General features: G+C 53.1%; 1 protein-coding gene across 1 annotated transcript in view; it reads right to left on the bottom strand.

The window, feature by feature from the left end:
* LOC119957158 (calponin-1-like) overlaps positions 1 to 11,350 on the bottom strand; it is a 102,939-nt gene extending 91,589 nt beyond the window's left edge. Inside the window, exon 1 of the mRNA XM_038784936.1 lies at positions 11,265 to 11,350. Coding sequence (XP_038640864.1) covers positions 11,265 to 11,292 — 28 coding nt within the window. The 5' untranslated portion in view covers positions 11,293 to 11,350. The remainder of the gene's footprint in view (positions 1 to 11,264) is intronic.
* Positions 11,351 to 12,504: the final 1,154 nt, after the last annotated feature.

Genomic DNA, 12,504 nt, shown 5'->3' with positions numbered 1-12,504 from the left:
TGTGCTACCATGCCACCCATTAGAAGGAGCTTTACTCTGTATCTAACCCCGTGCTGTACCTGTCCTGGGAGTGTTTGATGGGGACAGTGTAGAGGGAGCTTTACTCTGTATCTAACCCCGTGCTGTACCTGTCCTGGGAGTGTTTGATGGGGACAGTGTAGAGGGAGCTTTACTCTGTATCTAACCCCGTGCTGTCCCTGTCCTGGGAGTGTTTGATGGGGACAGTGTAGAGGGAGGTTTACTCTGTATCTAACCCCGTGCTGTCCCTGTCCTGGGAGTGTTTGATGGGGACAGTGTAGAGGGAGCTTTACTCTGTATCTAACCCCGTGCTGTACCTGTCCTGGGAGTGTTTGATGGGGACAGTGCAGAGGGAGCTTTACTCTGTATCTGACCCAGTGCTGTACCTGTCCTGGGAGTGTTTGATGGGGACAGTGTAGAGGGAGCTTTACTCTGTATCTAACCCCGTGCTGTACCTGTCCTGGGAGTGATTTATGGGGAACAGTGTAGAGGGAGCTTTACTCTGTATCTAACCCCGTGCTGTACCTGTCCTGGGAGTGTTTGATGGGGACAGTGTAGAGGGAGCTTTACTCTGTATCTAACCCTGTGCTGTTCCTGTCCTGGGAGTGTTTGATGGGGACAGTGTAGAGGGAGCTTTACTCTGTATCTAACCCCATGCTGTACCTGTCCTGGGAGTGTTTGATGGGGACAGTGTAGAGGGAGCTTTACTCTGTATCACACCCTGTGCTGTACCTGTCCTGGGAGTGTTTGATGGGGACAGTGTAGAGGGAGCTTTACTCTGTATCTAACCCCATGCTGTACCTGTCCTGGGAGTGTTTGATGGGAACAGTGTAGAGGGAGCTTTACTCTGCATCTAACCCTGTGCTGTACCAGTCCTGGGAATGTTTGATGGGGACAGTGTAGAGGGAGCTTTACTCTGTATCTAACCCTGTGCTGTACCTGTCCTGGGAGTGTTTGATGGGGACAGTGTAGAGGGAGCTTTACTCTGTATCTAACCCCGTGCAGCACCTGTCCTGGGAGTGTTTGAAGGGGGACAGTGTAGAGGGAGCTTTGCTCTGTATCTGACCCCGTGCTGTACCTGTCCTGGGAGTGTTTGATGGGGACAGTGTAGAGGGAGCTTTACTCTGTATCTAACCCCGTGCTGTACCTCTCCTGGGAGTGTTTGATGGGGACAGTGTAGAGGAAGCTTTACTCTGTATCTAACCCCGTACTGTACCTGTCCTGGGAGTGTTTGATGGGGACAGTGTAGAGGGAGCTTTACTCTGTATCTAACCCCGTGCTGTACCTGTCCTGGGAGTGTTTGATGGGGACAGTGTAGAGGGAGCTTTACTCTGTATCTAACCCCGTGCTGTACCTGTCCTGGGAGTGTTTGATGGGGACAGTGCAGAGGGAGCTTTACTCTGTATCTAACCCCGTGCTGTACCTGTCCTGGGAGTGTTTGATGGGGACAGTGTAGAGGGAGCTTTACTCTGTATCTAACCCCATGCTGTACCTGTCCTGGGAGCGTTTGATGGGGACAGTGTAGAGGGAGCTTTACTCTGTATCTAACCCCGTGCTGTACCTGTCCTGGGAGTGTTTGATGGGGACAGTGTAGAGGGAGCTTTACTCTGTATCTAGCCCGGGCTGTACCTGTCCTGGGAGTGTTTGATGGGGACAGTGTAGAGGGAGCTTTACTCTGTATCTAACCCCGTGCTGGACCTGTCCTGGGAGTGTTTGATGGGGACAGTGTAGAGGGAGCTTTACTCTGTATCTAACCCCGTGCTGTACCTGTCCTGGGAGTGATTTATGGGGAACAGTGTAGAGGGAGCTTTACTCTGTATCTAACCCCGTGCTGTACCTGTCCTGGGAGTGTTTGATGGGGACAGTGTAGAGGGAGCTTTACTCTGTATCTAACCCTGTGCTGTACCTGTCCTGGGAGTGTTTGATGGGGACAGTGTAGAGGGAGCTTTACTCTGTATCTAACCCCATGCTGTACCTGTCCTGGGAGTGTTTGATGTGAACAGTGTAGAGGGAGCTTTACTCTGCATCTAACCCTGTGCTGTACCAGTCCTGGGGATGTTTGATGGGGACAGTGTAGAGGGAGCTTTACTCTGTATCTAACCCTGTGCTGTACCTGTCCTGGGAGTGTTTGATGGGGACAGTGTAGAGGGAGCTTTACTCTGTATCTAACCCCGTGCTGCACCTGTCCTGGGAGTGTTTGAAGGGGGACAGTGTAGAGGGAGCTTTGCTCTGTATCTGACCCCGTGCTGTACCTGTCCTGGGAGTGTTTGATGGGGACAGTGTAGAGGGAGCTTTACTCTGTATCTAACCCCGTGCTGTACCTCTCCTGGGAGTGTTTGATGGGGACAGTGTAGAGGAAGCTTTACTCTGTATCTAACCCCGTACTGTACCTGTCCTGGGAGTGTTTGATGGGGACAGTGTAGAGGGAGCTTTACTCTGTATCTAACCCCGTGCTGTACCTGTCCTGGGAGTGTTTGATGGGGACAGTGTAGAGGGAGCTTTACTCTGTATCTAACCCCGTGCTGTACCTGTCCTGGGAGTGTTTGATGGGGACAGTGCAGAGGGAGCTTTACTCTGTATCTAACCCCGTGCTGTACCTGTCCTGGGAGTGTTTGATGGGGACAGTGTAGAGGGAGCTTTACTCTGTATCTAACCCCATGCTGTACCTGTCCTGGGAGCGTTTGATGGGGACAGTGTAGAGGGAGCTTTACTCTGTATCTAACCCCGTGCTGTACCTGTCCTGGGAGTGTTTGATGGGGACAGTGTAGAGGGAGCTTTACTCTGTATCTAGCCCGGGCTGTACCTGTCCTGGGAGTGTTTGATGGGGACAGTGTAGAGGGAGCTTTACTCTGTATCTAACCCCGTGCTGTACCTGTCCTGGGAGTGTTTGATGGGGACAGTGTAGAGGGAGCTTTACCTTGTATCTAACCCCGTGCTGTACCTGTCCTGGGAGTGTATGATGGGGACAGTGTAGAGGGAGCTTTACTCTGTGTCTAACCCCGTGCTGTACCTGTCCTGGGAGTGTATGATGGGGACAGTGTAGAGGGAGCTTTACCTTGTATCTAACCCCGTGCTGTACCTGTCTCTTGGCTAAATGACAGTGGATGAAATGACCAAGAGCATTGAAAGTTGAGAAAGATTTGGTGACAGGGCAGAGTGAATGTCAATTGTTCAAACCCTGGCTGGGAGCGTGTTCTGGAATACTCACCGTTAATCAAGTAGCCTGAAGCGATTGCTATATTAACCTTCACTAACTTGGGATCCCCCCTGTAAAAGACAAGAGGAAAGGCTTCAGCATTTACAGTCTCCATATCTGCTCAATGACTGAATCAGCAAGATTCACGTCAGCAGGTCTCCAAGTCAGAGATCACAGAATGTGGTAAAAGGGTTAATCAGGGATCATAAAGCATTGATTGGGTTAGTTACAGATTCTGTGTCTCCTGCATTTGGAGATTGGTGACCTGGTGGATGGGAGGACTTTGTGGGGCATTTAAAGTGGTCCTTGGGTTAGATTAGTGCATCAAAGAATGAATAACATGAGAATATCTGTGACCATCGCTGAATCCAAAACACACTGACTATAACTTTAGTTGGAATCCAGCCAGAGTAAATAGGGTCAGAGAGAGTGGCTCAAAAAGATACAGCTGTGAAAAGTGAGTTTTAGCAAATATACGATCAAACAAAAAGAGGGAAAGTATTGAAGCTGAGCCAAGCGAGAGAGTCAAGTGCAAATTCCATCGGAGAGAACACAACTTTAATGCAGGCGGCATTCCTGGAAGAGAAATGGGAGTGAATTACATCAGGTCTCCAGAGGAACCCTAATCCTCTTCAAATCTTTCACATCGACCCAAGAACAGAGGTTTAATATCACACCCGTAAAAAGGGCATCAATCATCTGGACGGTTTGTCTAAAGATATAAAGAGATAACTTTCTTACCACTACCCCCACCCTGAACACCCACACCCCCCCACCCAGCCCTCCCACCCCCCCCCCACCCAGCCCTCCCACACCCCCCACCCAGCCATCCCACACCCCCCCACTCAGCCCTCCCACACCCCCCACCCAGCCATCCCACACCCCCCCCCACCCAGCCCTCCCACACCCTCCACCCAGCCCTCCCACACACCCCTTCCACACCCGCTACCCAGCCCTTCCACACCCCCCACCCAGCCCTCCCACACCCCCCACCCAGCCCTCCCACACACCCCTTCCACACCCGCTACCTAGCCCTTCCACACCCCCTACCCAGCCCCCACACCCCCCCATCCAGCCCTCCCACACCCCACACCCAGCCCTCCCACACCCCCCCCACCCAGCCCTCCCACACCCCCCACTCAGCCCTCCCACACCCCCCACCCAGCCATCCCACACCCCCCCACTCAGCCCTCCCACACCCCCTACCCAGCCCTTCCACACCCCCCACCCAGCCCTCCCACACCCTCCACCCAGCCCTCCCACAAATGTCAGAGCCATTCCAAAATGAAACAGAACTTGAGAATCCTGAAGTTGATCCTCCGGTAATCAGATTGGAAAAGACACAGTGGTGCTTAAAAATGTAGGTGAATAGGAAGCTACTTTCCAGAAAACTGGCAGGGGAGAATCGCGCCCCACATCTTTGGCCATTGGGATGAATGTAGAAATTGATATATGTTATTAAAATCCCTGGTTTAGAATATATACAGGTCACATGTCTGCTAAGGCTGTAATTAGGATGTTGTAAAAGGCGGGGTAATCATTAATGGAACATTATTTTGATTGCTGAGCTTCCCTGGAGTGTAGACAATTTATGAGGGAGTGGTATTTAGTCCTAGATAAGCAGGTCATGGATGTGAGTGGGATACAGATGATGTAATTAATGGGAGGAGCCAGGTCTGTCTGTAGTTTTGCAGTTTGATATAGAATTTTATGTTCCACAGAAAATGCAGTTAGGTTGAGCAGTTTGCCATAGGATTTGAGTCAGACAACATGAGTGCACTCGATCTTCTCTTGAAAGGGTCTCTCTCTATAAGTATCTACATGTAAGACTGCAAGTAAACCTGTTGTGTTAACTTTATTAATTGGAATTTGTGGCAGGTGTAGACAGTAAGTTAGCAAGTTTGTCCTTTTATTTAAGAACTGATTAACTGATAATTGTAGAAAATTCAAGTGGCAGCCACAGAGGAGTGGTCACACATTTGGTAGCTCCCGCTCGAGAGGGAATTTTCTGGTCCTTTCCCACCCGATTTGAGGGGCGTTTGCTGGCGTAAGCGCTGAGGAATTGCAATACTCCCCTGATGGGGCGGTTTATGCTTATCAGATAAATAAGAGTTAGCAGCTTGATCGCGAGAAGTCGAGGTGCGACACAGAAAAGTGATGGAAGGTGCTGGAGCATCGTTGCCCGTCCAGTGGTCTACAGACCAGCTCGTGAACTTTTTGAACAACAAGCCCCAACAGCAAGGTGGCCTCCGAGGACCTGGCTGAGGTGGTGGAGCCGCTTAGGGCATCTATCGAGAGTGTGGAGCGGAGGCTGGAGGTGCAGAAGGTGAGAGAGTCGACGGGGGAGCACGAGGACTGGCTGGGTGGAGGGGCTGGGTGTGGGACTGCTAGTGGTGGGGGGGGGTGGCTATATGTGGATTGCCGGTGGAAAAGGGTGTCTGTGAGAGGGTGAAATTATGTGGAGCTGAATAATACAGGGAAGTCATGGCCTCCACGCTGAGGGGGGCATTGAAGGTGGTAGTAAGGGGGCAATTTATTATGATTTGGGCATATAGAGAGAGAATGGCTGGGAGGAGAGGCTGAGATACTCGGAGCTGCTGCAGGAGGCGTTGGTAAAGGAGAGACAGAGGCTGCAGATGGAATTTGGGCTGGAGTCTCTGGGAAAGGCGGTAAGGCAGCTCCAGAAGGTCAGAGGGGCGGTCTGAGAGTACGGGGAGAAAGGGAGTAGGATGTTGGTGCGTCCGTTGAGGAAGCAGGTGGCGATGAGAGAGATTGGAGTCACGATGGTGTTGGAGCCAGAGGGCGTGGATGGGGTCTTTGAGGCCTATAGAAGGCTGTATGAATTGGAGCCGGGAGGAGAGTCTGAGGTGGTTCTTGGACAGGATGGAGTTCCCCAGAGTGGAGAGAAGAAGGTGCAGGTATTGGGGACCCGACTGGCCTGTGGGAGGTGATGGACTGTGTGGGGTCGATGCAGGCACCGGATCCGGATGGGTTTCCAGCCGCGTTTTATAAGAAGTTTGGGTGGGAGCTGGGGCCTCTGCTTGTTGGGATGCATAATGAGTTGATGGCTGGGGAGGGGTGAGTGGGGAGGGGGCGAGTGGGGAGGGGAGAGTGGGGAGGGGGGAGGGGGCGAGTGGGGAGTGGGGAGGGGGCGAGTGGGGAGGGGGCGAGTGGGGAGGGGGAGGGGGCGAGTGGGGAGGGGAGAGGGGGCGAGTGGGGAGGGGGCGAATGGGGAGGGGAGAGGGGGCGAATGGGGAGGGGAGGAGGGGGCGAGTGGGGAGGGGGAGAGTGGGGGAGGGGGAGAGTGGGCGAGTGGGGAGGGGGCGAGTGGGGAGGGGGCGAATGGGGAGGGGAGAGGGGGCGAGTGGGGAGGGGGCAAATGGGGAGGGGGAGAGTGGGAGGGGGTGAGTGGGGGAGGGGAGAGTGGGCGAGTGGGGAGGGGGCGAATGGGGAGGGGAGAGGGGGCGAGTGGGGAGGGGGCGAGTGGGGAAGTGGGGAGGGGGCGAGTGGGGAGGGGGCGAGTGGGGAGGGGGTGAGTGGGGAGGGGGCGAGTGGGGAGGGGGGAGGGGGCGAGTGGGGAGGGGAGAGGGGGCGAGTGGGGAGGGGGGAGGGGGCGAGTGGGGAGGGGGGAGGGGGCGAGTGGAGAGGGGAGAGGGGGCGACGTGGGGAGGGGAGAGTGGGCGAGTGGGGAGGGGGCGAATGGGGAGGGGATGAGGGGGCGAGTGGGGAGGGGGCGAATGGGGAGGGGGGAGGGGGCGAATGGGGGAGGGGAGAGGGGGCGAGTGGGGAGGGGGTGGGTGGGGAGGGGGTGAGTGGGGAGGGGGTGGGTGGGGAGGGGGTGAGTGGGGAGGAGTGAGTGGGGAGGGGTGGGTGGGGAGGGGGTGAGTGGGGAGGAGGTGAGTGGGGAGGGGGTGAGTGGGGAGGGGGTGAGTGGGGAGGAGTGAGTGGGGAGGGGGTGGGTGGGGAGGGGGTGAGTGGGGAGGGGGTGAGAGGGGAGGGGGTGAGTGGGGAGGGGGTGGGTGGGGAGGGGGTGAGTGGGGAGGGGGTTGGGTGGGGGGAGGGGGGTGAGTGGGGGGAGGGGGTGGGTGGGGAGGGGGTGGGTGGGGAGGGGGGTGGGGAGGGGGTGGGTGGGGAGGGGGTGGGTGGGGAGGAGGTGGGTGGGGAGGGGTGGGTGGGGAGGGGGTGAGTGGGGAGGGGGTGGGGGGGGGGGGGGGGTTGGGGAGGGGTGGTGAGTGGGGAGGAGTGAGTGGGAGGGGGGTGGTGGGGAGGGGGTGAGTGGGGAGGGGGTGAGTGGGGAGGGGGTGAGTGGGGAGGGGGTGAGTGGGGAGGGGGTGGGTGGGGAGGGGGTGAGTGGGGAGGGGGGAGTGGGGAGGGGGTGAGTGGGAGGGGGTGGGTGGGGAGGGGGTGAGTGGGGAGGGAGGGGGTGAGTGGGAGGGGGTGGGTGGGGAGGGGGTGAGTGGGGAGGGGGTGGGTGGGGAGGGGGTGAGTGGGGAGGGGGTGAGTGGGGAGGGGGTGGGTGGGGAGGGGGTGGGTGGGTGGGGAGGGGGGGGGGGGGAGGAGTGAGTGGGGAGGGGGTGGGTGGGGAGGGGGTGAGTGGGGAGGGGGTGAGTGGGGAGGAGTGAGTGGGGAGGGGGTGGGTGGGGAGGGGGTGGGTGGGGAGGGGGTGAGTGGGGATTGGGGGTGAGTGGGGAGGGGGTGGGTGGGGAGGGGGTGAGTGGGGAGGGGGGTGAGTGGGGAGGGGGTGAGTGGGGAGGGGGTGAGTGGGGAGGAGTGAGTGGGGAGGGGGTGAGTGGGGAGGGGGGTGAGTGGGGAGGGGGGTGGGTGGGGAGGGGGTGGGTGGGGAGGGGGTGGGTGGGGAGGGGGTGAGTGGGGAGGGGGTGAGTGGGGAGGAGTGAGTGGGGAGGGGGTGGGTGGGGAGGGGTTGGGTAGGGAGGGGGTGAGTGGGGAGAGGGTGGGTGGGGAGGGGGTGGGTGGGGAGGGTGTGGGTGGGGAGGGGGTGGGTGGGGAGGGGGTGGGTGGGGAGGGGGTGGGTGGTGAGGGGGTGGGTGGGGAGGGGTTGGGTGGGGAGGGGGTGGGTGGGAAGGGAGGGGGACAGGGAGGGGGTAGGGGCGGATGCTGGGGGGAGCTGCCGTTCCAGGTGAGTTTCCACTGTCTCTGGGAAACAGGTGACGTGGACCCAGCTGCATTAGTTAAACTTGGCACGATTGGTGGAGGGAAGGCGGGAGAGGAGGGTCCAGAAAGGGATCGATGAGGAAGTTACTGGTTTTGCTGAACCTGTTTGAATTACTACTGGGCAGCAAACATTGCAATGGTTAAGAAATAGGCTGTGGAGGAGGGGTTGGTCTGGGGCAGCGTTGTGTACGGGGACCAGTCTGAGGGCGCAGTTGTTGGTACTCCTGCCATTCTTGCCAGTCCAATACTCTGTAAGCCCAGTAGTGGTATCAGCGTTGAGGGTTTGGAACCAGTGTCGGCAACACTTTGGTCTGGAAGTCCGTCACTGTCGACACAGATATGTGACAATCTTAGATTTGCACTGCGGTCTGATCGTGAGGTTCCGGAGATGGTAGCAGGTGGGGATAGAATACTTCAGGGACTTGTTTATGGGAGGAGGGTTTGCAGGTCTGGAGGAGCTTGAGGAGTCAGATATGTTGCTGAAGGGAAACAGGTTTAAATACCTGTAGGCCGGGGTGTAGAGGGAAGCCCTGTGGAGGGCCTAAATACCTAACCTGCCTACTTAATCCCCTTTGCCAGCACTTGGACCACAGCCTTGCATGTTATGACTTGCTAAGTGCTCATCCAGGTTCTTTTAAAAAAAATTTAGAATACCTAATTATTTTTTCCCCAATTGAGGGGTAATTTAGCGTGGCCAATATACCTATCCTGCACATCTTTTAGGGTTGTGGAGGTGAAACCCACGCAGACACGGAGAGAATGTGCAAAATCCAGGTTTGTTTCAAAGGATGTGAGTACAACCCGCCTCTACCACCTTCTCAGACAGTGTGTTCCAGACCCTCACCACCCTCTGGGTAAAAAGGTTTCCCCTCAAATCCCCCCTAAACCTCGTGCCCCTCACCTTGAACATGTGTCCCCTCGTAACTGAACCATCAACTAAGGGGAACAGCTGTGGAATGGACAGTACGTCAGCACATTGTCATACCCCCGATAGTGTAATTAAATGTGATGAATTGCCTGTACTATTCTGATGGCTGGACATGTGGCTGCCTGCAAAACCTTGGCCCCCATAACCTATCTCTGACCTTCCACTTTGTTCCACCCTCTTAAACAGAATAAAATCCATCAGCTGTCTCCCTCTCTTAGCTCTGAAGAGTCATTTGGACTCAAATCCTTAACTCTTTTGTGCTCTCCACTGATGCTGCCAGACCTGCTGAGTTTTTCCAGGCACTTTGTTTTTATTATATTGCAGGCACTCCCTCCGACCTGAGCTCCAGTCCAATGTCGCCACAAAACCCACCAACCGTGTCATTTTGCAGGGAATTCTCAGGCCGCAGTTTAAACCAGCCCCTCTCAAACCCACACTACCATTTGGTGAACCTTTTACCGTAAACCGACACAATCTATCAGTACTTCTTTCAGACGTAGGCAATCTATCAGGACCTCCTTACCAGAATGGACCCGGCCATCTGATTCCCCCGAGGTAATTCCCCTCAAAAAGATCAGAGTAAAGGATCATTGCCAAATGCCTGGCAAAAGAGATCATAGACAATAGGAGCAGGGGGAGACCATTCAGCCCTTCAAGCCTACTCCACCATTCATTATCATGGCTGACCATCCAACTCAATAACTTGATTCGACCTCCCCCCCCCCCCCAAAACCTTTATCCCCTTCACCCAAAGTGCTATATCTAACTGCTTCTTGAAAACATAGTGTTTTGGCCTCAACTATTTCCTGTGGTAACGAATTCCACACACTCACCACTCTCTGGGTGAAGAAATTTCCCCTCATCTCTGTCCTGAATGATCTACCCCACATCCTCAGACTGTGACCCCTGGTTCTGGGAACACCCACCACAATATTTCTGCACCAACCCTTTCTAGTCCTGTTAGAATTTTATAGGTTATGAGATTCCCACTCATTCTTCTGAACTCCAGCGAAAACAATTCTAACCAAGTCCATTTCTCCCCTTTAGGGGAGATGGTGGAGTGGTGATATTGTCACTGGATTAATAACCCACAGACCCGGACTAATGCTCTGGGGTCCCGGGCTTGAATTCCACCCTGGCAGATGGTAACATTTGAATTCAATAAAAATCTGGAATGAGAAGTCTATAGGTAACAATGAAACCATTGTCGATTGTCGTTAAAACCCATCTGGTTCACTAATGTCCTTCAGGGAATGAAATCTGCCGTCCTTACCCCATCTGACCCTCATGGCAACGTGGTTGGCTCTTAACTGCCCCCTCTTGGCCCAGCAAGCTGCTCAGTTCAAGGGCAATTAGGGATGGGCAACTAAACTGCTGGAATTTATTTTAAATTAGGAAAAATCACTCTGAGGGTAAGGAAATTCACACACCTCACACAAACATCCTGATTACAGACAAGGGAACCATACCAATTCTGTTTAGGACATGATATTAATTGAGGGATAAATATTGTCCAATTCTCACTGGGAGAACTCCCCTGTGCTTCTTTAAAATAGTGTCATGGGGTTTTTTATATATTCATGGGATGATGGGCTATGCGCGTTGCTGGCTAAGCCAGCAGGCTCAATATTTCATCTGAAATATTCTCCCTCAACACTGCAGAGTATCAGTAATCTTGCATCATGGAGACTTCTACATGGTTCTGTTTATCTCCTCAGGAGCTACTTTGTTCAGACCTGAAATTTGATTCCTGCCAGTCGCTACATTAAAGTTGATGAGAATCTTGGTCTAAACATGCTCTCCAAGTTGAGGGCTTATTGTCCCTCAGGTTGATGCTTGTTGCAGCAGTGAAGAATGTTCTTTGAAGTGTGGAGTTCCCTTTACATTCCATTGACCCTAATTAGTTTCAGTGAAAGGATCAGTATTGGAAAAGGACCTCCAGGTTCTTACCAGATATGGTCTCTGTTGACAGGGTCATCGAACCAAAGTATGTATAAAGCTAATCCTCCAACCACTAGAGCATGGATCGTGGAAACACATCTAAGGAGACACAATAAGTAGAAGTCCAGTGATCACAAGTGTAAATCATGCAATGTCAAAGTAAAGCTTTGACTGACCCCAGGGGCCCACAGTTAAACAGTGACACACAAACAGGGCAACTATGTACACTACGAACCTTCATGAACCTTAATCCTGCCTGGTTTCTTTGTAAGAGGGAAATTATTCTCTTATCAAAATGGCAACATCACTATATTGACACCTTAAAATTAAGGCTTTACAAGAACCACAATTCATTTTTTTCAAAATTGGTATTTTTTGAACACTAGAGAAATTTTAGTGGTTAAGCTTAAAATCGACTTGATATAAAATTAGGACATTTGAATTGTTTTATCATTTGACCGAATATATGCGATAGAAATAACTGAGCTAACATTGTGCATTTGAAGGAATATTGGTTTGATATGGTTAAAGTCATAAAATATGAAATCTTGTGTGATTCTTTTGTCATGATCCCTGGGAAATTCATCTCTTATTAAAAGCCAGTGCTCTCTAGCGGATCGTAACAAATGCAATTAAGATAATTTGTGAGGCAGTTGAAGCAAACACGTTGATAGGAACACAATGTGATCTTAGTGCAGCCATTAACTCCAAGAAAAGATATGGATATGTCACAAAGGATACAAGATTAGCAAAATCATGGTAATAGTTGTTGGTGTCCTGTGTAATAAAGATTATTATTACTATTCTGTGTAATGACTGTTAAAGGACTGGTTAGAGGTGAAAGTGAATTCCTGATCCGTTAATTTATCTGTTTATCTGGTCATCATTTTGAAAGCATTTCTATTCATACGAACATACAAATTAGGGGCAGGGATAGTTCACTTGGCCCCTCCAATCTGCTCTGCCACGTGATAATATCATGGCTGATCTGACTGGTGCCTCAACTCTACCTCCTGTCTCCTCCCTAGATCCTTTTCCCTCGTCTATCAAGGGTCTATCCACCCAACCTTAAAGCTATTCAATGGCCCAGCCTCCAACGCACTCTAGAGAACAGAATTCCACAGACTAACAATCAACTGAGAGAAAACTCATTCCGTCTTGGATTTGGTGAGGGTAACGATCTTGGCCGTCCCTTCCCCAGTTTGGGCTCCTTCATGCTTGTTGTGCACCAGTTGGGCCTGTATGAAAA

Source organism: Scyliorhinus canicula, chromosome 25, assembly GCF_902713615.1.
Source record: "Scyliorhinus canicula chromosome 25, sScyCan1.1, whole genome shotgun sequence".
Taxonomy (NCBI): Eukaryota; Metazoa; Chordata; class Chondrichthyes; order Carcharhiniformes; family Scyliorhinidae; genus Scyliorhinus; species Scyliorhinus canicula.
This window is presented reverse-complemented; position numbering and strand designations above follow the sequence as displayed.